Source organism: Gadus macrocephalus, chromosome 16 (genome assembly GCF_031168955.1).
Source record: "Gadus macrocephalus chromosome 16, ASM3116895v1".
NCBI classification, from domain to species: Eukaryota; Metazoa; Chordata; class Actinopteri; order Gadiformes; family Gadidae; genus Gadus; species Gadus macrocephalus.
The window spans coordinates 27,593,860-27,621,116 of record NC_082397.1 but is presented as its reverse complement, the minus strand read 5'-3'; the positions used below and the strand labels follow the sequence as shown (position 1 = coordinate 27,621,116).

Genomic DNA, 27,257 nt, shown 5'->3' with positions numbered 1-27,257 from the left:
AGATTTTTGTACTAAAATGTAAAAAGCAATCCTACCTGGTCCTTTCATATATAATAATAAACACCCATCTAATATACTTCATATGGATTTCATTTTGTATAACATATTTCAAACTTTCCTTTAAATGTCAAATTGAATGGGTATATAAGAATAGGAAGTGTCTCAGCGGATGTGTTAAAATATACATCAACATTCACATAAACATTGACGTATACATAAACAGTTCAACAATATTCGCAAACTTCTGAAAAATGGTTTTGTGACCTCAGACTAAACACTGAGGTCACAAGACGACACTGACAACATCAAATTCATCACATACGTCCTTTGTAGCATTGAATAGTTAGAACAAAGCTGTATTTTTATTTTTAAGTGTTTGTTTTGTGAAAGCTATTCATGTCTGTCTCTGATGCAGTATTAATACAAGCTGCTGGTATAATTAGGTTTTTCTGACTGAACATTTACATTTTCTATGTATATTTTCAAAATAAATTGATATTTTTGTAAATATGTGTAATTTAAGAGATACTCTTGGTAGAGGCTGACTATTATGAACCCAAACAACAACTATGATACGCTACAAAGCCATGAGCACACAGCTAAATATTTCAGATGAACATTAGAAACCTTGGCGTAACTGTACAGAAGTTGTGTTTGTCTGAGTTGGAGCTATACAAGATACAATAAAGGATTTGATGCAAATAGGACAAGTATGGTGTCTTTTTCAACCTTTTCTTTAAACTTAAGAGTCATTGAAATGACGACTGAAGAATCAAGAGATCTTGTACTTCTTCTGAAGCCATCTCATGAAACATTTTGGTTCAATAATTGTGTATCAATCACTTATCAATTAGTTGTTCAATATATTTAGCTTTAATAGTACTTCCAATATGTCTATCAAAATACAAATAATGTTCTAATAATAATGTATGAGATGTATCAAATTAATGATAATTATTAATTAATTAAATAATTAGTGCAGGTAAAACCATTTGATAATGAATGAATTGTTCCTCTGTTGATCAAGTGGTCCTCAACCCTCCTCATTATCTCCTAACAGAACATTCTAGCACCTCCATGGAGACCAAGCGAGAAGAAACCCATTCCACTTCTCTACAGCTCTCACAAAAAACAAGGACACTCCAACTCAAGCCAGAGCCCAAACATTACTCTAGTTCTTTAGAGAAGAAAAAAGAAAAGCCAGTTTTCCTTAGCCAGCTGTCTCCAACTGCTGTGACTGAAGGGGAAACGGCTAGGTTTACCGTCACAGTGGCGGGCTTTCCCAAGCCCTCGGTTCAATGGTTCCACAATGGAAAGGTGATACAAAGCTCCACTGTATATATACTGATAGAGGGAAAAGAGGAATACACATTGGTAATCACCAAGCTTACTTCTGACTATGAAGGAGAGTATTCCTGTACTGCCACAAATATAATTGGCCAAACAACCTGCTCCACATATCTGGAAGTTAAAAAGAGTGTTGTTAGTAAGGCAGAGAAATGGGTTGAACAAATGTTCATGGTTAAAGGTCAACCTCCCACATTCACAGTAGAGTTTCGCTCTGAAAGATCCCCTGAGGGAGGAGAAGTTTCCTTTAAATATGAAGCACGTGGACACCCAATTCCAGATGTCAAATGGTTTAAAGGCGCTTTTCAGATCGGACCAAATAGGAACTGTATTATAGTCAACAACTCAAATGGCTCTGGCCTCATCCAAATAAAGAGCCTCAAACAGGAGGACAGCGGCATCTATACTTGTAAGGCCCTTAACCATTTTGGAGAGGCTTCATGTAGTGCTGAACTGGTGGTTTTCAGGGAGGCTGTTCAGCAGGAACAGCGTCCAGTCATTCAAGAAAGAGGCTACAAAGTAACCATGACTGAGCAAGCCACAGAGTCACGCTTGTACCAGGTCAGCCTTCCAGGACAGGAAAGATCTAGTTCAGATCAAATGGTTTACACCATTGGCACTGAGGACAGGCAGGTCATTTCCAGTGAGCAAGTGGGCACCATTAGAGAGCTGAATATTTCTGCCGCCACTCTCCAGAGAGAGCAGGTCACCCACCAGGCTGCCGTTCTGCAGTCCCATGAAGTGGAGGAGAGGGTGTCAGTGGCTCCTGCCCATCCATCCCACATTTCAGCAGTCCCTCTCAAACAGCTCCACATGGCAGCATTCACATCCTCTGTCTTGGAGAGTCAAGACCTCACAGAGCAACACTGTGATCGCATTCTGAGTCCGCAGCTTTTCAAGCTGGAGGCTGCAGAGGAGAAAAAGTCTAAAATGATGTCAGCCTTATCTGAGGAGGTCCTGGCTCTCTCTACTGTTAGTACAGAGCCTCTGGGTGACAGGGTGTCAGCTAAGATCATGCCCACCTCAGAACCAAAGCATGTTGTTAGTGGTCCACAGGTGGATGCACAGCTGCCCCTCCTGAGGGAGTCATTCCATGACATCCCCCAGCCCCAGCAGGAGAAGAGCTATCAGGTGAAGGAAGGTGTTAAGATCTTATACTCTGCCCAGTTAGCAGAGAAGCGTGTGCTGCTTGAGGGCCACATCACCCAGCTAGCCTCAGCAGAATCTGCAGTCAAATCCTTATCGAGCAAAGAACAGCCCAGACCCGTCTTGGCCACAGTCAGTGAGACCAAGCAGGCTTTATCCAAAGAGACAGTGTTCTCGATGCAGAGGCCTGATCAGGAGATGGCTAGTGTTTGTAGAGATTTAGTGAGGAAGGAAGCCCTCAAAGCAGAGGAGGGGCAGGCTCTTCAAGCTGAACACTCCCAAAAGCTGCAGAGTCTGGATAGTGCAGAGATCATTCAGTCCCAGGTTGAGCCAGAGCAGTTGTTGCACCTGCAGGTCATCACAGACCAGGACCTCCTCCCTTTTGAGGAGAGGTTCATATGTGACAAGCCAGCTCCAGAACAGTTGAGCAGCAGGAAAAGTCCAACCATTTTACACTGTGTCAGCCATATTGATCAAAGGACAGTGGTGTGTGAACGTAAAGAAGAGTTTGATGCTACCCCTAGTACCATTACAATCCAGCCCATAAAAGAGGTTCACGCTTCACTCCATCTTCACTCCCACCAGCCTGTGCAGGAACTAGCTAAAGAGGGACTACTTGTCGTTGAGAAACCAAAGCAACAGCTGGCAGCACAGAAACAGGAGAAGGCCAGGAATCATTCAGCCATCTCTGAGGAGAGAAGGGAGATCACAGCAGATTATCACAAAGATCTTGATGTGTCTGTGACAGGAGTTAAATCACAGCTAGGGTCGGAGCCTAGACCTCTTAATATCCTACAGGTGACCTCCCACCCCATAGAACTCCCAAAAGAGACTCCTTTCCCCCACGACTTGAAACAGGAGCGTGCCTTAGTTCAGAAGGAGGAACGTTGGAATTTGATAAATGTCACCACTGTAGAAGATAGCCAGGCTTTGGAGGAGGGCCATACCAAGAGTCTGCCTGCCGTGGATAAATTCACCTGCCAGACAGCTGTAGAGCCTAAGGTTCCCACAGAGCCAGTCCAGGTTGAGAAGAAGGAGATCTCTACTGAGATCAGCTTTTCTCTAGAGGCAGCAGAGCAGGACTTTGTGGTTCAAATCCAGGAGGGCCAGTCAGTCAGACAGTCAATCATGATGGACGAGAAGCGTGTGCTTAAAGGGGAGTTTTCTCATAAGATTATAAAGTCAGAGTCCTCTAGTATCAGTGTTACCACACAACCAAAACTTTCTTTAATGGCACCACAGTCTGAAGAGAGCACAGCCCTGCCCAAAGAGCTGACCTTTGTGATTCAGATTCCCAAACCATCCAGTGTGAATATTAGACGTCAACTGAAAGATGCTCTTCAGTCTGCTGTGGCCCAGGAACAACCACTGCTACTTGCCGAGGTGCTGGCGAAGTTAGAGGCAGCACAGATCCAGGAAGTCAAGGTTCAGAAAGAACCAAAACGTTCAATGTTTACATACCTTGTCACGTCATCTGGTGCCCCCATAGAAATCTCTCTGGCTTTTGATGGTGAGTACCCTCAGACAGCTGACCTGAGGTCTGAACTGCAGGCAGCCTTCCACTCTATAGTTTACCAGGAGTCCCAGGCCCTGACTCTGGAACAGCCCAGTACTATGCTTCTAGACAGGCCTCAGAGAATGCAGGTTATTTCTGCCCCCTCAAAGGAAATGATGTCATCTGTGGTTGAGTCCATCCACGTAGCAGAAAGTATTGTGGATATTACTGCAACTCAGTCTCAGGCTGCTTCTATTAAAACAGAATCTGGCTTGGCGCTAGAGTCTCTGAGCACAGAGGAGCAGGTAGTCATTCAGGAAGCCAAGGTGCAGAAACAGGTTGTCCAGGTCTCCAGGGAGGCTCATGTGGCTTCTGAGCAGTCAGTGCAGGTGAGCAGACATGAGGTGAAGTCTGTGAAGAGCCAGCAAGACGTAGCTGCTGTCGATGTGGTCAGCATCAGACCTAGTTCCAGCACTAAAGAGCGGTCGATAGACATTTCTGTTCAGAGGGAGAGCCAGGAAATGACCTTTAAGGAGGAATTTACATTGTCCAACCCTGACATAGTCACCTCTCTGCAGAATTTAACTGTTAACGAGGACAGTATAGTAAAGTTTAGCACCACCATAGAGTATGTCACCAAGGTAAACTGGCTTTTCAATGGTAAATTGGTCAAACCTGGCGAAGAGTTAAAGTGTTCTAAAGACAATGACACATACACACTGATTATCAACAAAGTTATCAAGGAGAAGCATCAAGGAGAATATGTCTGTGAGGCTGAGAATGAAGCTGGCAAGACAACAACATCTTCAAGACTCACTGTGGTCTCAAGAGGTTTGAATCCAGGCAGATCAGACCTGATCTATCCATCACTCCACCTGCAACCAACTAACAGAACCATGCGCACCAGTCACGTCAACAAAATAACCTTAACCATAGAAGACCCCTTTAAGAAGCTCCATTTTATTGAACTTTGTTGGATCACGGTTTTCATTTCACTCTCAAGAGAGTCACTTCTACTAACTCACCATGGAAACGTATTGTAACGGGTCTGTAGACCAGATCTCTTTAGCCTGGGGATCTGCAGAGTTCAGTAGTAGACAAGCATTAGGCTTTGTCTAATGTCTTTAAGATCTGGTCTTCACCTCATCAACGTCTCATTCTCTCCATCAGCTCTTGGTTCATGCATGTTCCCAGGACTCCATTCTTTTTATTCTTGCCAGAACAAGAGCCCCCGTGCTTTTAAAATATTAAGATACATCAGAACACCATTGGCATAGTAAGGATAGCGTTATAACATTAAGATTATTCACACACCGTTCAGGTCCATTCGATCCTAATGCAAACCACATGTATTTATTCAGCACGGGGTCACTGTTCATCCTTTCTTTACTTTTAACTTCCATCGTCTTTCTTTCCCACAGTCATCCTTTTTCTTTTCCACAGTCACCTACTGGAATGAATCCCATCATCGCTGTGCATTCAACCATTCCTGTTCCAGAACATTATTTCTATCACGCTTTATTCAATGGTTATGAACACATTGATGTGATGACTAATTCAATCTCATTCTGTTCCTCAGTACCACCAATCTTCAGGCAGAAGATAAGCTCTATGGAGATCAACGTGGGCGGCTACGCCAAGATGGAATGTGAGATTGAAGATTCTCCGGACGTGACCTTCAAATGGTACAAGTCGACTGTGGAGATACGGCAGAGCGACAAATACCGGATCCTCAGCCATCAAGGCGGCTCGGCCCTGGAGCTGCAGAGCCCCACCAAGGCTGACAGCGGGGAATACAGCTGCAAGGCCTCTAACCAGCACGGCGCCAACAGCTGCTCCGCCACGCTGAACGTCACCGGTAAGAGAATCACTGTGTGATCTTTAAATCCTCTTTCTGTACGAGGTTAAGAGTGGGGTTTGTATAACCGGGTTGGTAAGAGGTTGGTTAAATGTGTGTTCTTTACCTTACCTATCTTACTTCCACATATTTGCCAAGTTTATTATTTGTCAAAGTTTGGAACATTGAAGTTGGTCCAGACTTCATATTTATATCCTGTTTTTCTACCTGTTTACCTACTCTCCTTAGAAATGTACCCACCAGTATTTGTATCAAAACCAGAACCAATGACATTATATGTTGGTAAACGCACCCTGTTCCAGTGCTCAGTCACTGGAACTTCACCGATGGAAGTTGTCTGGCACAAGGACAACATAGCAATCTCTTCTGAGGGGAACTGTTTGATGAAAAGTGAAAAGAACAAGTATTCCCTTGAGATTACATGCCTTGAGCTATCCCATCAGGGGGTGTACCTCTGTAAAGCCTCCAACCCTGTTGGCACTGCTACCTTCACCACAGAGCTCAGGGTTGTCAGTAAGCCAAGCTTTGTGAAGACGTTTGAGCCAGTGTCTTCAACTGTCGATGAGGCACTTCACCTGGAGTGTCAGGTGGATGAAGACACTGGTGTGTCTGTCACCTGGACCAGGGATGGCAAAAAGGTCCACCAGACTATGGAATGTAAAATGTGGTTTGATGAAAAAGTGGCTGTTCTTGAGATCCCCAAGTCTAAATTGAAGGACTCTGGAAAATATGTCTGTACAGCCACAAACGAGGCAGGGAGTTCGACCTGCCAGGCTATGGTCAGTGTTCAAGGTAAGATCTTACGGTGTGCTTTCCGTGTTTTTATCAACAGATCCACAGCATCGTCCATCAAGCTGGTGGTGTATTGTTGAGCCCTCTCGTGCTGTTGCTAACACACTCTTGCTATTCTTAAGTATGTCTCTCATGTACACTTCTCTTTTGGTAGTAACGCCATGTTTTTCTCTTTTCAATGATAAAACAAACATACGGGATACTTCTAGAGCCACCTGCCTTTGTCAAGAAGATGGAGCCAAAGTTGACTTGGAAAAAGGGCATAGCTGCCCGCTTACAGTGCACAGTTAAAGGATCTCCAGAACTCAGTGTCCACTGGTTCTGCAGCGACAGAGAGCTCAGCCATGGAGATAAATATAAAATCTCCTTCAAGAATGGAGCAGCCACTCTGGAGATGGTGAATGTTCTTGTTACAGACAGTGGGACGTACATCTGTGAGGTATCAAATGATGCTGGCAGTGATAGCTGTAACACCCTGATAACAGTTAAAGGTTTGTTAAACTGTTTGAAAAGTCCTGGAGTCAACGTACAATAAGACGCAGGAGTGATTATACACTTGCTGTGTATAATCTTAATATTCTCTTGACTCCCAGAACCACCCTCATTTAAGAAGGAGCTAAAGACAATGGAGGCTGTGAAAGGAAGTCCAGCTCACCTCGAGTGTGAGATTACAGGAACAGGTCCTTTTGAAATCAACTGGTTCAAAAATAAGAAAGCTATTGCCTCTGATCAAAGATACAAGGTGATTTCTCAAGAGTCTCTGGCACGGCTTGAGATTCAGACATTTGAAAGTGCAGATGTCGGAGACTACCAGTGTGTTGCTTCCAATGATGTGGGTAAAATAAGCACTAAGGCACTAGCTAAACTAAAAGGTTAGTATTTGTTGGTTTAGTGAAAGGCATACATTGGTTGTTAAGTCAAAGCCTTGAATGATGACATTTTAAATGTTTTGTGTAGAACCACCATCATTCTCAAAAAGAGTTGAGAGTGTTGTGGCAGTGTTGGATAACACAGTCAAACTTCAAGGCAGCATAAAAGGATCAGCTCCCCTCATTGTTAAATGGATGAAAGACTCTGAGATTCTAAGAGATGATGATCCCAATATCAGCATGCGGTTTGAGAACAATGTTGCCAGCCTTACAATATCCACTGTCACAATCAGCCATGGTGGAAAGTATACATGCCAAGCAGAGAACGAGGCTGGGCAACAGAAATGTGAAGCTACTTTGACTGTTCAAGGTCAGTATATAATATGAATCCCTAATGATGAATAGGAAAAATATATGAAGGACTTTGAGCCAGTTATGTCCCTACAACTAACTGAACTATCTTACCTTAGAACCCGCCAGACTCCTAGAACCTGCAGAGTCCATAAGTGTGACTGCAGGAGATTCAGCCACCTTGGAATGTACAATCGCTGGAAGCCCAGACCTCAAGGTGCAATGGTTTAAAGATGGAAAGGAGGTGACGAGTGGTCGTAAATACAAAATCACTCTGAAGGAGAAAACTGCCATGTTAAAAGTTCTGGCAGCAGAAAAAGATGACACTTCTGAATTCAGGATGGAGGTGTCCAACAAAGTGGGCAAGGACCAGTGCACGTGCTCTGTTACCGTCCTAGGTTAGCTGCTTACCTCTTAGATATGGTTGTACGGTTGTACCAGTCAATTTACAGATTGACAATATCTAATGCATAATTTGTTCTATAGCTTACACATGAAACCTCTTTCAATTTCAATAATCTTTGAGTTAATTGAACTGTTGAACTCCTAACTAGCTTAGTTGTTTTCTCTTTAACAACCAGATCGGACAATGCCTCCAACTTTCACTAAGTCTCTGAAAAGGGTTGATGGTTGCATATCTGCAGATGTCTCCATGGACTGTAAAGTGTCCGGTTCCCAACCAATGACCATCATTTGGTTCAAGGATGAATCAGAGATTGCGTCTGGGGGAAGGTTCCTGTCAGAGTTCAAAGATAGCTCTGCCACCCTGAAAATCATGAAGCTACAGAAAGCTGACTCAGGAGTTTATAAATGTAGAGCTACGAATTCTGCTGACTTTAAAGAAACAAGTGGCACTCTCTATGTCAAAGGTTATGGATAATTCTGACTTATTCCATCATGTTGATCTTTTGTCTTATGCCAATAACGATTTAATGCTGACATAACATATGCATGTCTTGGTTTCTAGAGCCCCCAGCTTTCACAGTGAAACCAGAAAACCTGGAGGTAATACCAGGCTCCACTGTTTCTTTGAAATCAGTCTTCACTGGAACAACTCCTCTGGCTGTGAAGTGGTTCAGAGAAGAAAAGGAGATTTCCACTGGAGGCTCATATTTCATTAAGAAAGATGCCTCATCCAGCTCCTTGGAACTCCACTCAGTGAAACCCAGCGACTCTGCTAAGTTCACATGCCAAGTATCCAACGATGCTGGGAAAGTGGACTGTACTGCTGTTCTCTTTGTAAAAGGTGTCTTGTTTTGTACATCGTTTTAGCTGCATATTGAAATCTTCTGGTCTTTAACTTAGATATAATGAAATCAATATTCACCCTTGTCCCATCATGAACGCATCCCTCTTCTCCCAGAACCCCCCTTGTTTGAGAAGAAGCTGGAAGCTATTAAGATGGCCACCAGTGGCAGCTCTGTGAAGATAGAGTGCAGAGCCACAGGAACCCCTGTCATCTCTTATAAATGGTTCAAGGATGAGATAGAAGTCAGCAGTAGTCCTAAATACACAATGGCTGTGAAAGACTCAGTGGCCTCTCTGGAAGTGGTAGACAGCAGTGTGGAGGATTGTGGAGATTATGTATGTGTGGCTTCCAGCGAGGCTGGAAGTGACCGCTGTTGCTGTACCATGACAGTCGAAGGTTGGTTCCAATTTGATTTCTTTGCTCAGGTTAACCAATACTATAGATGAATATATCTTGTTTGACACTGAGAGATATGCATTTGATAAAGTATTATCATGTGTAGTGGAGTTTGCTCACAAAGCTTCCATCTTCTTTTAGAGCCCCCAGTGTTTGTGTGTTGTTTGGACTCCAAAGACATAGTGAAAGGCTCTGAACTAGTTCTGGAGGGACAGCTGTCTGGCTCTGCTCCATTCAGTGTCTCCTTTTATAAAAATGCCAAACTGCTCAGGAATGACAAGAGACACAAAGTGACAGTGAAGGACCACCAGGTGGTGCTGAAGGTGCTGTCGGTAGAGGCAGCAGATACAGGCTCTTACAAGTGTCATGTGGAGAACAAGGTGGGAAACACCTCGAGTGAATGTCAAGTAACACTCAAAGGTATACCATATTTCTTTAATTCATCCATTCATTTGGTTTCCATTGCTAGAAGCAAGTCAATACCCTATCCCAATACCCTATTTTTTGGAAATAATCACAGTTGGAAGAGATGTATTCATGTCATGTATTTCTGAACCTTGTAGAACCACCATTATTTGTTCATAAGCTTGAGAACATGAGCTGCCTTGTGTCCAAGGAGGTGTCTCTACAATGTTCTCTGAAGGGTTCTGAACCCATGACGTTGTCCTGGCTTAAAGATGACCATGAGCTCAAGGAAGCTGAACACATTCAGATTACATATGAGCATAAGATCGCCCGCCTCCACATTACCTGTGTACATGCCGACCACGCTGGCAAGTACACATGCCTGTCTAACAACCAGGCAGGGAGCCAGAAATGTTTTGCTGTTCTGACTGTAAAAGGTTGGTTCTGAAGTCTCTCAGCTTGCTCCCGTATAATATTTCATTACTTCATGACTATCCTGTTTAACATCATAACAAACTGTTTTATCAGAACCGGCTAAGATCACAGAGGAGGCAAAGTCAATCAGTGTCACCCAGGGAGATCCAGCCGCTCTTGAATGTCGGTTCTCAGGCACCAAACCTCTCAAGGCCACTTGGCTGAAGGGTGGAAAGGAGCTGGCCTCTGGCCAGAGATATAAGATTCAGAGCACTGACACAAGCTCCATACTGAAGATCCCGAAAACAGAGACAAATGATAGTGGTGAATACAGCTTTGAGGTGTCAAATGATGTTGGACAAAATTGTTGTGAAGCTTCACTAACTATTCTAGGTCAGTTCATTTTAAACACTATACAAAGTGCATTGTAAGTATTAGGCCCAATCTGGATTCATTGCTCTACAAAAATCTCAACATTAACCCTACCCCTTACCCCTACCTCTAACCCTACCCCTACCCCTTACCCCTACCCCTAACCCTACCCCTCAACCCTACACCTACGAAATGGGACGACAACCCTTCAAGACCCAGTTACAGTACGTCATTACTAGTCGTTGACAGGGTTTTGATCTTTATTTTAATTGTATTATTTTTTATCTTTTGATACAATATCTGTTTCTGGAATTTTACTGTATAGTTTGAATGTCTTAGGAAAGCAACCTTACCCACATGGAAAAGCACGGTATGATTAGATAAGAATATCATTCATGCTCACAATCTGTTAGAAACTGCAGAAACTTTATTTTTGATTCAACATTATACAAGATCAACATAATATATAAAACTAGAATAAACATAGAACTTGAGGTAGTATGCCATCCATGTAAAACATAAGTATTAGGGGTGTAACGATTCACCGATACAAATCAGTATCCGGTTGGATTAACACAGATGCGCCTACATCGATACGTGGGCCCCTGATTCGATTTAAAATGACCAAGAATCTGTCGATGCACCGATTTAAACGTTGCGAATTGGTTAAGTGAGCTTTAGCATGATATCAAGCCAGCATTGTCAATTGTCCGTTTCCATACCGTTCCGGAAAATGAAACTGAAGGAGGCGAGCGGATCCGTGTGTGTGTTTGTAAATGTTTGCGTGTGCGTTTTCACGCTCGCCCTGCATCTCGCGAGCAGGGAACAAACGGAGTTGTGAGTGCACGAATAACAGCCATGTGTGCGAAAATGGTGAAACGATTTTAAGTGCAGCGAATCTGGAATCAAATGTGTGGAAGTCCTTTGGGTCTTACCTCTGACAAAAACTTCGCAATTTAATTGTGTAGGACAGCGATCAAGTCTATGAATAAATAAATAAATAGACACGTATTTCTAAATCTATAGATGTCTAAATGTCTGCCATTTTTCCCCATGCCATTTTCCCCGTCCCTTTACCATGTATATATTTGAAAGTAGACAATGTCTCTTTTATATAAGGCTTATTTTAATTAATAGAAAATGTATGTGTTAATGTTAAAACGAACATTAACTGTATCTATCAGATTGATTCATATCTCATCAAATCGCACCGGATCGTTAGAACATTGAATCGAATCGCATTGAATCGTTCCATATTAAAATGTATCGTCCCTGAATCGTACCGTAGCACATGTATCTAGATACGGATCGTCCTATAAAGGAGAGATGCACACCGCTAATAAATATCATACCAACAAGAACCAGTGATATAATGGAACTAATATTGCACATTACAAAAAGGCATCAACCATCAAATTTTATCAAAAACTTGGTAGGTTTTAAACCATCAGTGGATGGTTAATCTTTCTTTCTCCCTGGGGGTTTGAGGGCTACCAATGCAGAAGAGGTGCTTGAGGTGGTGGAGGGATGGGCTCTGTGATGGCAGCAGCCTCAATGATCTCCTGAAAGAAAATATAACAAATAGGAGGAATTATATGGTAGAACTGGGTTATATGGCCAAATGTTATGTACAATATATAATAACTGATAGATAGATAGATAGATATTTCTACCAAAATCAATGAAAAAATACACTGGTTTATATAAAGAAACTACATCACATTGATCCACCATTCTCCAGGGTATTAAGCATTTTTTAAAATAATTATTGCATAACTTGGGAGGGGATTAAAGCCTATCTTCAAGCTGGAGTCCCTAGAACATGGAACATATGGATATCATACGACATGAACCCGGAAGCTCCTCCACCGTGGGCCGCCCGACCGTGTCCGGGCTGCGGAGCCTGCGATCGGGCTGCAGAGCCCACGGCCGGGCTACAAAGCCAGCGGCCGGGCTGCAGAGCCCTCGGCCGGGCTTCGAAGCCTGCGGCCGAGCTGCCGCGGAGCCCCCGGCGTGATTATTAACAGAGAAAACACTGACATTTGTGGTTTTCAATCCTGTTGCATCTTTTCGCCCGCCATCTTGCCGAGGATTTTTCTTTATTTTCCATTTTCTCGCAAGGTATTGTGGGAGCATGTCACAACTGGAGCGTTCTCAGTTTCTTTGAGTGATCCCATAAAAAATCTAAATTCTTAGGGGATGTTTGCCCTCCCCCTTACCCTACCTTTGAATGTGTTTCTGACACGGCTCCACGGCGCGTGAATGCGCAACAGTGAGGGGTAGGGCTAAGATTTTGCAATGAGCAATGATTTCAGATTCAGCCTTAGTACTGATTGTAGCCATATGCAATTATTTATTCTCACTATGTTTCTTTTAATGCCAGATCAAATAGTTCCACCGTCTTTCACAAGAAAATTTAAGCAGATGGAGAGTATCAAAGGATCATTTGCCCACCTAGAGTGTCTTGTGTCAGGCTCGCTGCCGATCACTCTTCAGTGGTACAAAGATGAGAAAGAGATCCAGACTGATGAAAAACACAAATGCACATTCTTTGAAAATGTGGCTTTCTTGGAAATCTCTCGTCTCGTCAGTAAAGACGGTGGCAGCTATACCTGCATAGCTAGAAACAAAGCTGGATCGGACCAGTGCTCTGGCATCCTTTTAGTCAAAGGTTAGAACAAATTTCATGTTACCAGTATTCTTACTAACTAACTAACTTACATAAGCAGAGTTTGAATGTTTGAAGTAAAATGTCATATTTAATCCACCAACAGAACCACCATGTGTTCTGGAAAGGCCAGCATCCACGTCTGTTTTACCTGGGTCAAAGGTCAAGTTTAATATCCTGATCTCCGGCACTCCACCTATGACCATTAAATGGTTCAAAGACAAAAAGGAGATTTTATCAAGCTCTGGCTGCTATGTGATCAAAGACAACGCCTCCACCTTGCTGGAGATCTTCTTTGCAAAGACCTCAGACTCTGGAGACTATAGCTGTGAGATCAAGAATGATGTTGGCTCCACTTCATGCCAGGCAGCACTCTATGTCAAAGGTTACACATTTTCTCATCGAGTCAATATCAATTTTACATTCAGTGTTTTCCCCACCGATATTTACCCTCTTTGTTTCATTATGCCCATAGAGCCCCCAAAATTCATTCGAAGCCCTGAACGCCTGTCTGTTGTTCGTCCTGGTCAAAATAAAGTATTTGAATGTCAGGTGACCGGAACTCCAGAGATAGACATTAACTGGTTCAGAGGCAGCTCAGAGATCGTTCCCAGCAACAGATACAAGACGTCCTTTATAAACTCTGTCGCCACCCTGGAGCTCAGTGGGGCTGAGGTCAGAGACAGCGGGCAATTCTACTGCGAGGCCCGGAATGAGGCCGGCAGCGAGAGCTGCAGTATGGAACTCCACGTCAAAGGTCAGTTTGGTCGGAAGGTTTGTACCTAAGCAAACATCTTTTCAACTCAAACAAGTGTTGAATAAATCTTGTATCTCTCGTCTCAGAACCTCCAACGTTTGTGCGAGAACTTTCTCCGGCTGACGTAGTTAAGGGATCCATCGCCTGCTTTGAGTGTGGGGTTGCAGGAACCGCTCCATTTGAGATAACTTGGTTCAAAAACACAAAGGAGATAAAGAGCAGTGGGAAATACGCAATATCCCAGGTCACCGGTACTCTGACCCTGGAGGTGCAGAAGTGTGACACTATAGATGTAGGGGAGTACCAGTGCACTGTCTCTAACGAGGTCGGAAGCTCGACCTGTAAAACTACACTTAGCATCAACGGTTGGTATTTTCAGGGTTTTCAAGGACATCGTTTGAAATGTGATACAGATTTGAGTTCCTTTCTGACCACGATTGTGAATCTCTCTTGTTAAATGATAGAGCCACCAAGCTTTAGCCAGAAATTTGAGAACGTCATCACCGTCTTGGGCACAATGGCAGAGTTTCAATGTGCTGTTAAGGGCTCCCCAACCCTTTCTGTACAATGGCAAAAAGATGAGAGTTGGATCTTGGAAGATCCTAAGATAGAGAGGACATTTGAGAAAAATGTTGCCATGCTCAGGATAGCTGCCTGTGAGGCTAGTCACAGTGGAAAATACACCTGCCAGGTGGCCAATGAGGCTGGGCAGGACAGGTGCTTCTCCATCCTAACAGTACAAGGTATTGCTTTGCATATACAACAACCCATTCATAAATGTTATACAACTTTTGTCAGAAGTTAGACGGATGCTGATGTTTTTGTATGCCTTGTAGAACCCCCACAGATCCCAGAGAAGCCTGAGGTGATTAAGGTGACAGTTGGAGACCCAGTCAGTCTGGACTGTAAAGTAACTGGTTCCCCTCAGCTCAAAGTCAAATGGATGAAAAATGGCAAAGAGCTGCAGTCAATTAGACAACATAAACTGAGCTTCGAAAACAATGTCAGTAGACTGTTGATACAGTCAGCCCAGAGTGCAGATGGGGGAGAATATATCTTTGAAGTGGCCAACCACATCAGTAGCTGCAGCTGTAACGTTAAATTGATCGTTTTAGGTTGGTGCAAACACAAATAAAATAATACTATCATCTCTAAAAATGTGTTTATAATAAGTACATATTTGTTCAATGCTTTGCTAACCCTGTTGGCATTGTTATTCTGGTAACAGAGCAAGTAATCCCACCAAGCTTCATCAAACCACTGTCAGAATTCCAGGAGATTTTGGGCTCCTTTGTGCAAATCTCATGCAAAGTGTCTGGATCTCTTCCCATCTCTGTGGAGTGGCAGAAAGATGGAAGCAAAATCTCCAGTGGAGTCAAACACAAGCTAATCCAGCAGGACCACTCTGTTTCAATAGAGATTGAACAGCTAGAGAAGTCTGATGCAGGCTCCTACTCTTGCAAACTGACCAACAAAGCTGGAAGCTGTGACAGCAATGGCACCCTCAGAGTGAAAGGTTAGAGGACATTAAGTCATGGAACCCAATGCATCCATGTTGTGGTGTGCTTAGGTGAGTACCTCTTTAACCCTATTCATCTTGATCTCTTCAGAACCCCCCAGCTTTGTTCTGCTGCCTGAGTCTAAGGCTGCCTTGCCCAATGGCAATGTGCGCTTCAAAGGCACATTCACAGGCAGTGCTCCCTTCACCGTGAAATGGTTGAAGGAGGACACAGAGCTCATGACTGGGCCCACATGTTTTACAGGACTGGAGGGACAGTCCTGCTTCTTAGATCTTTACTCTGTATCCCTGGCCCACAGTGGAGTCTACTCTTGTCAAGTCAGCAATGATGCTGGTTCTACCCGCTGCAGTGCAGACTTAACAGTCAAAGGTTGGCTTGCCCTCATTTTTCAGCTCTAACTTGGCTTATCATCACTGAGTATCTTACCCTCTCTCCATGCACTGCCTTCCGTCAACACTTATCACGCTTTTAAGTGTTCTATCTGTTATGCAGTCCGCTGAATATTTGTTCTCATGTCCTATAATGCTGTATGCTATATGCAGAACATTACATCTGTATGTCCTGCAGTCATCTTTCTGCAGTAACTTACTAATAGCTTTTTGACTTACCTTGTTTGTTTCATTAGTTGTCAAACCGCTTTCCATGTCTGTTTAACAGCGATTATATGTCCAACAGCTAACATGTCTCAATTTTGGCTCTTCCAGAACCACCCGAGATTGTGCTGAAACTCCCTGGCACAAAGTTTGTGAAAAAGGGTGAGCCACTCCATCTGGAGTGCAAGATCAGTGGCACGGCTCCTCTGAAAATGACCTGGTACAAAAATGACAGTCAGGTCACAGATGGGAGCAACATAAGGAGGTCCTTTGTTGACTCAGTAGCAGTCCTAGAACTGCTCACCACCAGCTTCCATGACGATGGAGTTTACACCTGCGAAGCTCAGAATGATGCTGGCAGTGTGAGCTGCAGCACCTCCGTTACTGTTAAAGGTCAGACACTGACGACTCAGTCAGAATACACTCTATTATATGATGTCTTCTGCTGTTGCTCTGACTGTCTGATGCATTGGCTGTCCAGTTTGGACTCCAGTGCATCATTCAGATAGGAGAGATTAATTTGGGAGACATCGGTCAAGAATTTCAGTCTGGCTATCTTGTCCTGAATGCCTCTTAACAGCTGTTTGATGTTTTTGTAGACCCACCCTCTTTCATCAAAGTACTTCAGCCATTCGAGGGGCTGAAGGCCAAAGATGTGAGTCTGTACTGTGAGATCAGCGGTACAGCGCCCTTTCAGATCACCTGGCTCAAAGACAGTAAGCCTCTCATGGAGAGCAGGAAGTGTAAGATGCTGAGCGAGGGCAGTTCAGCCACTCTGCATATCATTGGACTTGAGCCTTCCGATGCTGGCGAATACGATTGCAAAGTGTCGAACAGTGTAGGAAGTGAAACCTGCCAGACGTCAGTTAAACTCAGAGGTCAGTAGAAATGCGATGGTGTCAAATCAAAATCATAAATATTGGATTTGCGGATTACTTTGTCACCCTGCTGACTTTCCATCTCTGCGTTTTTCCTCTCTTCAGAGCCGCCGTCGTTTGTGAAGAGACTGTCAAACATGACAGCTATATTTGGAGAGGAGGTGACCCTTGTTGCCACAGTTAAAGGCTCTGAACCCATTACTGTGTCCTGGGTTCAGGACAAGGATCACATTCTCAGGGATGGTGACAACAGGAAAATCACCTTTGAAAACAACCAGGTCACACTTAGAGTCTTTAAGGCTGATGCCACCACTGCAGGAAAATACACCTGCCAACTGACAAATGATGCTGGCAATGTGGAATGTTTTGCTAACTTGACTATTCTAGGTTTGTAACTATCTAATTATCTTTTTCTCTTGCAGTTCTTTGATCTTCTTTTCTTCCAGGTTTCATTAACAATCTTTCTGCTCTTCTCTTGTGAATTTCAGAGCCCGCTAAGATAGTGGATAAGCCCGATGCACTGAGTGTTACTGCAGGTGAAATTGCCGCCTTAGAGGTCAAAGTGTGTGGAACGCCACAGCTCGTTCCTAAGTGGTTCAAGGATGGTGTAGAGTTGGCCTCTGGAAGGAAATACAAAATCTCCTTCTCCAAGATGATCTCCAGCCTCAAAGTCCTTTCCGCTGAGAGGCATGACACTGGAGAATATACATTTGAGGTCGAGAATGAGGTTGGCAAAGACCTGAGCAAAATAAACCTCACTGTTCTAGGTTGGTGGTCCCTTTCTTCCTGCTGTTTTAGGATACATGAATGTTTTATTATTTGGATGCATGCTTCACTACTGCTTTCCTTCCTCTACAGATAAGATAATTCCTCCCTCATTCTTGAGGACATTAAAGGATTGTAATGCAGTTGTTGGGAATTCAGGAGACATTGAATGCAAAGTGTCAGGCTCCCCGCCGTTCGTAATCTCCTGGTACCACGACGGAGAGGAGATACAGAAAGGTCCTAACTATGAGATTGCATTCAGTGACAACAACTGCACACTGAAGCTTCCCACTCTTAAGTTGTCTGATTCTGGAGTGTATAAATGCGCAGCTGTCAACAAGGCTGGATCAGCTAAAACCACCGCGTCTTTCACTGTGAAAGGTTAGTAACTATAGACATGCATGTCTTTTGCTGTATGGATATGTGGTGAACAGAACTTGTTTTGTGAGATTTTGAGACTGGTTTGTGAAAGTCTTCCATCATGTTAAAGTGTGATTTCTGTTCGTATCTAGAGCCACCAACCTTTGTGGTGCAGCCACAACCTGCAGAGGCTATGCCAGGCACTAGTGTGACCTTCTCAGCCATTGTGAAGGGCAGTGCCCCACTGAAAATGAAGTGGTTCAGAGGAACCAAGGAGATGATGACTGGAGGAGACTGTGAGATGTCCCTAAAGGATAACCAGGCCCGCTTGGAGCTTTACAATGTCAATAAGTCTTATGCTGGTGAATATACGTGCCAGATCATAAACGATGCAGGAAAGGAGAGTTGCCCTGTTAATCTGACTGTCAAAGGTTTGTCTTGTTTTACTCTTAATTTAACCTTGAAACTATTCTTTTTAAAGGGTGTTATGTGTTCCCATTAAACAACTGACAACAATAAACATAAGCTGCCATTGAAATGCAACCCACGTTTCCAAACTAACTCTGCGTTTGATTGTCATTCAGAACCAGCCTACTTTTCAAAGAAGCTGAAGGACATGACGGTAGAGAAGGGAAAAGCTCTGATGCTAGAGTGCACGTACACCGGGAGCCCCATGATCACAGTGAACTGGTATAAAGATGGCCAGCAGATATTTGCCTCTTATAAATACAACATCACCACCACAGAGAGCTCCTGTATCCTGGAGTGTTTGAGCACTGAGGAGAAAGAGGCTGCTGGGAAGTTCTCATGTCAAGTTTCCAATGATGCTGGAACGGACACCTGCGAGGCATCAGTGACTATTCTAGGTCAGTCCACCCCTCTGTTGAGGCCTAGTTAAATCAAGGTTATTAAGTTGTGTGTTTTCATATGTTCTGTTCCATCTTAATGAATTGTGCAGTTTTGCTTCATTCCCTGTTTGCTTGAGTCAAGCTAGCCTGCTTTTTATATGGCTCTTTTTACCTCGTGTGTCTGATTCTGTAGAACCCCCCTATTTCGTTGAGGCCTTGGAGCATATGGAGGTGACTACAGGAGATGCAGTGTGTTTGAAGTGCCAGCTGGCAGGAACCCCTGAAATCAAAGTGTCCTGGTTCAAGGCTGATGGCATAGTGAGGTCCAGCCCAACCTGTAAATTGGAGTACTCTAAAGGTGTGGCCTGCCTGAAGCTTAGCAAAGCTGGAAAATCTGATGTCGGAGAATACACCTGCAAGGCAGAGAACCGTATAGGCTCCACCTCCTCTACATGCAGACTAAGTGTCCAAGGTGAACATCTTTTTGCGTGCAAGCTTAATCTCGCCACCTTTGTTTACCGCTGTTTAAAACTGATATTATATTTCAGTCAAACGTTGGATTTAAATTGAAAACAATTTCTAAAGCATGTCCATTGTGTTCAGCCTCAGCTGTTCTCCTAAAAAACCCTGGTGTGCTTTGATTACAGAGGCTAAGACACCACCATCCTTTCCTAAGAAGATCACCAGTCTGCAGCAGACTGAGGGCAAGGTAGTCAGGTTTGAGTGTCGTGTTGCTGGCTCCTCGCCCATCGAGGTTTCCTGGCTGAGGGACGGAGAGCCTCTGGAGGGAGACGAGGTCTCCATGTCGTACGACGACAACACAGCTGTGTTGGAGATAAGACCTGGGGAGATGAGGCACTCTGGAGAGTACAGTTGCGTCGCCACCAACAGCGTCGGTAGCGCTTCCTGTAGAGCCAAGCTCACCCTGCAAGGTCTGTCCCTGTGTCTTAACAGAAACTCTTGGTGGTCATAAAGCACACATCAGTCTTTATTATTCCCAGCTCACTGTTCTGGCTGTTTAACATTTGTCGTTGCTCTTTCCTGTTCCTCCTCATGCGGACCCTGCAGAACCAAGATACGCACCCATCTTTGAAACAAAGCTGTCACCACAGGAAGTGACTGTTGGAGAAAGTGTTGAGCTGGAGTGTCACATGACAGGCTCCGCCCCCATCAAGGTCACATGGTCGAAGGACCACAAAGACATCCGATCCGGCGGCAACTATAGGATGACCTGCGTGGAGAACATCTCTCATCTGACCATTCTAAAGGCAGATAAAGGGGACACTGGGAAATACTTCTGCCATGCCACTAATGACATGGGGAAGGACTCTTGCAGCACAGATATCACGGTGAAAGGTATTTGACCAGGGACACATTCATGTCTTCTGGGTGCTTGGACCCTCACTTGTTGGCTGGCCATGATGTTGCTTTGTTCCTGCCTTGTGGGGTGCTCTTTGTGTGAGGATCCAAATACCCACTTAGTGGAGTAGCAGTTCAAAATAAATATCATAATCACCTGTTTATCTTCATTTTCAGAGCGCAAAAACCCTCCGACATTCACTAAAAAGCCCTCTGAAAGCATTGAGGACACGGAGGGCAAGCTGGTGAAGATCGAGGGCCGTGTGGCCGGTTCTCAGCCAATGGCTGTGAGCTGGTACAAGGGGGACATGGAGATCCATAGCTCTGACAAATATGATATCAGTTTTAAGAGCAACGCAGCCGTGCTATGCATCAAGAACAGCCAGGTGTCCGACAGCGGGAAGTACTCCTGCCAGGCGTCCAACGAGGCGGGCAAGGCCAGCTGTGGCGTCTCACTCGATGTAGCTGGTATGTCGACTGTGTCACATGTTATCTGTTCCTATTCTTGGGAATAAAATGAGACAAATTTATGAAAATATGATCTATAGTTATTTTACAACTGCCAAATTGGTCTTCTCTAATACAGAGGCCAAGAAGCCACCTGTATTCGACGTCCCTCTTAAAGCGGTGACGGTGGTCGAGGGCGACAAGATGAGCCTTACCTGCCACATCCGTGGGTCCACTCCGCTGATTATCCAGTGGATGAAGGACAGGAAGGAGCTCATCTCCTCTGTTGAGGCTAAAGTCAGTTTTGCGGACGGGACCGCCAGCCTGGAGATCAGCAAGGTGTCCAAGGCCCACGCTGGGGACTACCTCTGCAAGGCCAGCAACGATGCTGGCAGTGAATTCTGCAAGGCTAAAGTTACTTTGAAAGGTTAGAATCCATGATGCACACAGGTGTTTTGGTTGTGTGACTCGATATGTTGTGTTTAGGTTGTGTGAACTTCGCATTTTGAATTTGATGACTTTAAACATGTTGTGAACGTATGACCTTTGTGTGTTGCAGATGGAACAGGTGCAAAGCCTGCTCCCACAGAGGTGCCTACTGCATCTCAAGCTAAGAAACTGGACAGCTTGTTCTTCATCGAGGAGCCAAAATCTATCAATGTCTCTGAGAGTAAGCATATATAGCTATAGTAAAATCCCTATGAGGGGTTTGGGTTTGATTGGTCTTCAAGTCAGGCCTGTTAAGCCCTTTGAGAGTGTTCTTATAATACAAGTCCATACAAATATACCTCAGGACCAATTAAAAATCTTTTTACCTTTCCCCGATTTAAACATCTGTTCTCTTTTTGCAGAGGGCACTGCTACCTTCATCGCCAAGGTTGGAGGTGATCCCATTCCCAATGTGAAATGGATGAAGGGGAAGTGGAGGCAGATCACCCCTGGTGGTCGTATCTCTGTGGAACACAAAGGGCAGGAGGCCAAGCTGGAGATAAGAGAAGTGACCAAGTCTGACTCTGGCCAGTACAGATGTGTGGCATCCAGCAAACACGGAGAGATTGAATGCAGTACAGACATGCACGTGGAGGAGAAGAAGGAGACAACAGGATTAGAAGGAGACCTAAGAGCCAAACTGAAGAAGTAAGTTTATAGTCTCTTTGGGATGTCACATGTTGTTTGATAAGTGGTTAGCTCTCTAGAACCGAATCGGCCACCCTCCAGCTGAGCTTCCTGAGCCATTAGTGCCCCAGTATGGCTCTTTGTCCTGTTCTAGGAAATCTTTATTTAAAACACCTTTGTTAATGTTCTCTAGGACTCCCTCAAAGCAGAAGAGCCCACAGGAGGAGAAGGACATCGATATTGTTGAGCTGTTGAGGAATGTAGACCCTAAAGAGTATGAGAAGTACGCACGTATGTATGGCATCACCGACTACAGGGGACTGCTCCAAGCCATTGAGCAGCTCAAGAAGGAGAAGGCTGAGGAAAGTGGAAGACCGGTAAGAATAAGTATTATGCATAATGTATTTACATACTTTATTACATATACAGTATGGATATGCAAGTTGAACCAGCTGGTCTGAATCGATGGACAGCACAGATGTTCTGGGGTACTGGTTGTACATATACTTCAACATGGCATGGCTGTGTTTGTTTGCATCAGGAAATTGAGCGAGGGGACAGAGACTCTGATGAGGACATGGCTAAGCTGGTGGCTGACCTGCAGAAGAGGATGGAACGCACCGAGGTGGTTGATCTTCTCCCTCCTGGACATATTCCATACAGTCCACTCATAATATAGCAATAGTTACACTTCTCTAACTAACATTCTAGTCAAAACATAAAGAAGTCACACAACTCTAACTAACTGTCCACTTATTTCGCAACAATAGTCACATAACTGCAGCACAGCTCCAACTAACTCAGGTTATAACATATCAATAGTAACACAGCTCTAACGGCCCAGTTATAACATAACAACAGTAACATAACTATCTCTTGACTCTCCCTGGTATTTGTGCTGCCCTGCAGCCCGTGACGGTGGTGAAAGACATTTGTGACCAGTCTACCTTCATCAACAAGGAGGCTCTGTTTGAGTGCCAGGTCACCATCAACTACCCTGAGATCACCCTGTCTTGGTACAAGGGCACCCAGAAACTGGACAACAGTGAAAAGTATGGCATCAGCATCAGAGGTAACCGCCACCTTTTGAAGATCAAGGACTGCCAGGCCAGAGACCAAGGCAACTACCGGGTGGTGTGTGGTCCACATATCTCCAGCGCCAAGCTCACCGTTATGGGTAAGAGAATACTTCCTTTCATCAACACATTCAAAGAGATGGAAACATGAATGATGAGGTCTTATTCATTTTGTACTCAGCGCTAGATTGGCAGCAATACAGGTAGTCTTCTAGTGACAAGTAACAGACTTCTTGTTTGTGTTTTGCAGAGGTGGAGATTGAGAAGCACCTGCAGGACGTATCAGGTAAGGAAGGCCAGTCCTGTACTTTGACATGTCAGTTGTCTGTCCCTAACGGGAAAACTGAGTGGTTAAAGGATGGAAAGCAGATAGATGTGAAGGGCAGGTTCACCTCTGAGGTGAAGCACAAGATTCAGAAGCTTGTGATTGAAGAGCTGAAGCCAGAAGACCAGGGACGATACTCCTGTAGATACCAAAACCTTGAGTCAACAGCTGAACTGTGGGTGGAAGGTTTGTACACTGAAACATAACCTAAACTCTTCTATAAGTAATAGATTTTCCCCCCTTTTATTAAACTCTTCAACCTCTCACACAAACATCAACTCTAACAGTGAAGATGGAGGATTTTTTTTTTCTTTTAATTCCTGGACTCATTTATCTTAACCTTCTTTTAAGTCATCTTGAAGATCCGCTCGTATTTCTTTTGTCTTCAGACCTTTTTTTAATTGCATTCATCGCAACTCTTGATAATGGTGCAATCACAGCATCCACATTCAATTCTAACCACTCATCCAGTGTTCTCAACAAGACCTCACCCCTGCTTTCAACCCCTTCATAAATGTTCTTCTGAAACACTTATCATTCACATGTTTATCTGTTCTAGCTGAACAAATTCATTTCACCAAACGTATCCACAACATTGAGGTCAACGAACGGCAGGCGGCCACCTTTGAGTGTGAAGTCTCATTTGACAATGCGATCGTGTCGTGGTACAAAGACACCTGGGAACTCAAGGAAAGTCCCAAGTACAACTTCACAAGCGAAGGCAGAAGACATTTCATGGTTATCAGGAATGTTGCCATCGAAGACCAAGGTGTGTAACACGCCGCCATCTCCCAGCAGCACCTCTTCTCTGGATTCTTTCCTGTTTTTAAGATGTTGAAATGTTGATCCCATCTAGGAGTTTACTCAGTGATTGTGAGGTTGGAGCCCCGAGGAGAGGCTAAAAGCACAGCTGAGCTTTATTTATCGGGCAAAGGTACAGTTACCCTGTCAGGCCCTTTGTTTCTCTGTTCAGTGTTGTTCCAACAACTAACACCATATATAATCTTCTCCTTTTTACAGAAATTGAATTAGCAAGAGTTCCCATCGGTGAGTATTTCTTAACAAAACCCTCCACACTTTAATGGGGAGTTATAGGGACAGTTCTGGATTTTTCAACCTGGAGCCTATTTTCAGATCATGTCGGTCAAATCTAATATTCTCTGAGCCAGTGGGTGGCAAAAACAAGCACTTGCAAAGGTCTTACATTTACAGGCAATATTGCCCCAAAGGATTTGGGTTCTGCAGATTACGTCTGCAGCGTTCTCGCTTAATACTTGACCAATCTCCAAAATAGTCTGTTATACTCAAAATGATCGGAAAATAGATTCCAGGTTAACAAATCCAGGATTTTCCTTTAACGTGAGGTACTTAGACAATGGTTTTGTTCATAACTCATCAATAAAAAGCACAATATTTTTCCTTATTAGTGCAAAGATTAGTAATTTAAAGGTAAAATATCTAACACAAGTATTGTTGGCTATCCTGTAGATATGCCCGACTCCTCAGTACAGAGGCCTGAACAACCGACATCAGTTGCTATTCAAGGTAAGACAGGCAGGGGGCAGAGTTTGTCATTTAGGGAATGATTGTGGTTGAATTCACTTTGTTTTCCAACAGCAGAATCTGATCCCAATCGATTTTTTATTCTAAAATGATTGATGGTTGACTTAAACAACATTTGTTGTCTAGGTCTAGTCTGTTATTTAAATAACAAAGTCAACTTATCTTTCTGTCTTAAAGAATCTTCTGAGTTCTATCATTATGAAGAGAAGATGGAACAGAGAGGTAGATGTTTTCAAATATTCCGATAACTCTGTCACTAAATTATCTAACCTGGTTGTGGCAGACTGTGGAACAGCTTACTTTGGCTAAGATTTTCCACAGTCGCCCAGTTCAGTCGCTCAGTTTAGATGTTTAACTATTCATCTATCACAATACATACTAATACATATTATATTAATAGATAATACAATATTAAATCAATCAATCAATCAATATGATTTGTCTTTCTTAGTCTCTGCAGAGCTTTCCTATCACTATGAAGAGGAGGCAGAGGTGGAGCAGAGAGGTACCTTGTCTCTTCATGTTCATAATATCCATTATCACTCAGACTTGGAGACTCAAACCTTTACAATCACATATCCAAGGGGTCAATTAGTTAAAAATATATAAGCAACCTTTAGCATTAATTTTAGTTACTTGTTTTGAAGGTCTAGTCTCAATATCTACCTCAATAAAGATGGTTGTCCAAATCTGCTTTTAAAAATCATCACACCACTTAACCTAACCCATTAACTGTATACTCTGTAAGTTTACCTGTCTCATCAATAACATCACCTGTCTACTCTTTAGTAGCACCTGTCCAGTCACAGGTATTACGTATTATTATGTATGCGTTCAGTATTTTGATAAATGTTGACTCTTTCTTCATGTCGACTAACCTCTTCACTGAATCCTCTGATCTTCTCTTCTGGGCTTCATTTAAACACCTAATCACTCTGTCATGCTATCCAACTTGATACTGCTAATTACCACACTCTTAAATGTGGTAGAATGTGCATTCTCCATGGTCCTTTTGTCACTTTGTCTGTTTGGTGTGATTCTAACTCCTTCAGTTGAATATGAAAGCCGGACAGAAGAGACAGTAGCCCAAAAAAACACAAATAAAACCTAGACCTGTCTTGTTTAAACGTGTCTTTGAGCCGTTCCTTGACCCCACACCATGGCTCTCTTGATATATGTTCATGTGTCTTCTTTAGTTGCTTCTGGTTTATGTTGGGTAATGTATTGTCCGTTTCTGAATGTGTGTCTGTTACCCCACCAGTTTCCAGGCTTGCGGTTCAGGAAACGGTGGACACCAAGCAAGTAGGAATGAGAGAGAAGGTTCCGGAAAAAGGTGAACAAAGTACTGCTTGCTGCTTTGTATTGGCAAACAGTCTCCCACCACAATCTATAACCTTTCCTGTAATTTGCTGTTTGACCATTTGGTGCTTTCCTAACACCGCCGTCTTGTGTTGTGTCAATGCTCTTTTTAGAAACGCTCCATATCTTCCTCTTTGTGTGTCCATCATTAACTACTTATTCTCAATGTTTCAATCATGACCATCAGTCCCGCTAGCTTCTCTAGTCTATTTGACTTTATGTGTTGAGTCTTCCTGTATGTGCAAATGCATGAGGCAAATCTGTGCACTAGAGTGCCCGGCTAATGCAGTCAGTGTCTTTATGTTCCGAAAGTTGCCAAGAAGCCAGAGGAGGAACCAGCTGCAGCTGCGAAGGAGCCTTCCCCACCCAAAGGTACCTCCAGAACCCTGTGGTGGTCACTAGTCATCCACCCCTTACATAAAGACGCTACAGTCATGTTTATTTCTCTTATTCACCATTCAAATGTCTTTGAGAGGTGAATACCATTCATCTCTCTCTGTCAGTATTTTAGTTGATGTTATTACAGTATATTAACTGACCTCTACTTGTTTTTTTAAGTACTTGTAGCCAAAAAGCCAGTAGAGGAGAACATTTTGGCAGTTTCACTTCCAGAAAAGAAACAGAGTCCTTCTCCCAAAGGTAGAGGCGCTAACCACACCATTCTTTGAAATTTAATTTATAATATTATTTTATTATTTTCCCAAACTTGTTTTTCTTTCCTTTTGGCACATTGTGTTGTTTAATTCACTTTGTCCTTCTCCTTTACTTGACCTGGTGTGAATATATCCGTTTGTGTGAAATATCTCCGTGCTGATGTGATTTGTCTTAAAAAAAAAAGAAGCACCAGATTTGAAGAAGGCTGTGCCTGCTCCCTCCCCCCCTGCAGGGAAGCCAAATGAGGTGCCAAAGAAAGGTACCTTTCCTCATTG

The 27,257-nt window shown here is 43.6% G+C and overlaps 1 protein-coding gene across 35 annotated transcripts in view; it reads left to right on the top strand.

Annotated features, from left to right (window-relative positions):
* ttn.2 (titin, tandem duplicate 2) overlaps nucleotides 1-27,257 on the top strand; it is a 212,423-nt gene that overhangs the window by 48,243 nt on the left and 136,923 nt on the right. For 21 of the 35 annotated variants that reach the window (XM_060074563.1, XM_060074557.1, XM_060074562.1 and 18 more), the window contains 47 exons: nucleotides 1,061-4,819; nucleotides 5,568-5,846; nucleotides 6,075-6,638; nucleotides 6,848-7,129; nucleotides 7,232-7,510; nucleotides 7,596-7,877; nucleotides 7,978-8,256; nucleotides 8,440-8,727; nucleotides 8,826-9,104; nucleotides 9,222-9,503; nucleotides 9,645-9,923; nucleotides 10,067-10,345; nucleotides 10,437-10,715; nucleotides 13,078-13,365; nucleotides 13,469-13,747; nucleotides 13,838-14,119; nucleotides 14,206-14,484; nucleotides 14,584-14,862; nucleotides 14,956-15,234; nucleotides 15,348-15,635; nucleotides 15,730-16,008; nucleotides 16,344-16,625; nucleotides 16,832-17,110; nucleotides 17,216-17,497; nucleotides 17,599-17,877; nucleotides 17,969-18,256; nucleotides 18,388-18,666; nucleotides 18,820-19,101; nucleotides 19,277-19,555; nucleotides 19,731-20,015; nucleotides 20,152-20,439; nucleotides 20,620-20,910; nucleotides 21,029-21,316; nucleotides 21,449-21,559; nucleotides 21,741-22,026; nucleotides 22,199-22,382; nucleotides 22,547-22,630; nucleotides 22,915-23,182; nucleotides 23,332-23,592; nucleotides 23,966-24,175; nucleotides 24,263-24,340; nucleotides 24,427-24,453; nucleotides 24,895-24,951; nucleotides 26,231-26,302; nucleotides 26,641-26,700; nucleotides 26,887-26,967; nucleotides 27,167-27,241. In XM_060074563.1, coding sequence (XP_059930546.1) covers nucleotides 1,061-4,819; nucleotides 5,568-5,846; nucleotides 6,075-6,638; nucleotides 6,848-7,129; nucleotides 7,232-7,510; nucleotides 7,596-7,877; nucleotides 7,978-8,256; nucleotides 8,440-8,727; nucleotides 8,826-9,104; nucleotides 9,222-9,503; nucleotides 9,645-9,923; nucleotides 10,067-10,345; nucleotides 10,437-10,715; nucleotides 13,078-13,365; nucleotides 13,469-13,747; nucleotides 13,838-14,119; nucleotides 14,206-14,484; nucleotides 14,584-14,862; nucleotides 14,956-15,234; nucleotides 15,348-15,635; nucleotides 15,730-16,008; nucleotides 16,344-16,625; nucleotides 16,832-17,110; nucleotides 17,216-17,497; nucleotides 17,599-17,877; nucleotides 17,969-18,256; nucleotides 18,388-18,666; nucleotides 18,820-19,101; nucleotides 19,277-19,555; nucleotides 19,731-20,015; nucleotides 20,152-20,439; nucleotides 20,620-20,910; nucleotides 21,029-21,316; nucleotides 21,449-21,559; nucleotides 21,741-22,026; nucleotides 22,199-22,382; nucleotides 22,547-22,630; nucleotides 22,915-23,182; nucleotides 23,332-23,592; nucleotides 23,966-24,175; nucleotides 24,263-24,340; nucleotides 24,427-24,453; nucleotides 24,895-24,951; nucleotides 26,231-26,302; nucleotides 26,641-26,700; nucleotides 26,887-26,967; nucleotides 27,167-27,241 — 14,919 coding nt within the window. The remainder of the gene's footprint in view (nucleotides 1-1,060; nucleotides 4,820-5,567; nucleotides 5,847-6,074; nucleotides 6,639-6,847; nucleotides 7,130-7,231; nucleotides 7,511-7,595; nucleotides 7,878-7,977; nucleotides 8,257-8,439; nucleotides 8,728-8,825; nucleotides 9,105-9,221; nucleotides 9,504-9,644; nucleotides 9,924-10,066; nucleotides 10,346-10,436; nucleotides 10,716-13,077; nucleotides 13,366-13,468; nucleotides 13,748-13,837; nucleotides 14,120-14,205; nucleotides 14,485-14,583; nucleotides 14,863-14,955; nucleotides 15,235-15,347; nucleotides 15,636-15,729; nucleotides 16,009-16,343; nucleotides 16,626-16,831; nucleotides 17,111-17,215; nucleotides 17,498-17,598; nucleotides 17,878-17,968; nucleotides 18,257-18,387; nucleotides 18,667-18,819; nucleotides 19,102-19,276; nucleotides 19,556-19,730; nucleotides 20,016-20,151; nucleotides 20,440-20,619; nucleotides 20,911-21,028; nucleotides 21,317-21,448; nucleotides 21,560-21,740; nucleotides 22,027-22,198; nucleotides 22,383-22,546; nucleotides 22,631-22,914; nucleotides 23,183-23,331; nucleotides 23,593-23,965; nucleotides 24,176-24,262; nucleotides 24,341-24,426; nucleotides 24,454-24,894; nucleotides 24,952-26,230; nucleotides 26,303-26,640; nucleotides 26,701-26,886; nucleotides 26,968-27,166; nucleotides 27,242-27,257) is intronic. The other 14 variants (XM_060074583.1, XM_060074582.1, XM_060074580.1 and 11 more) reach the window with 12 other exon arrangements.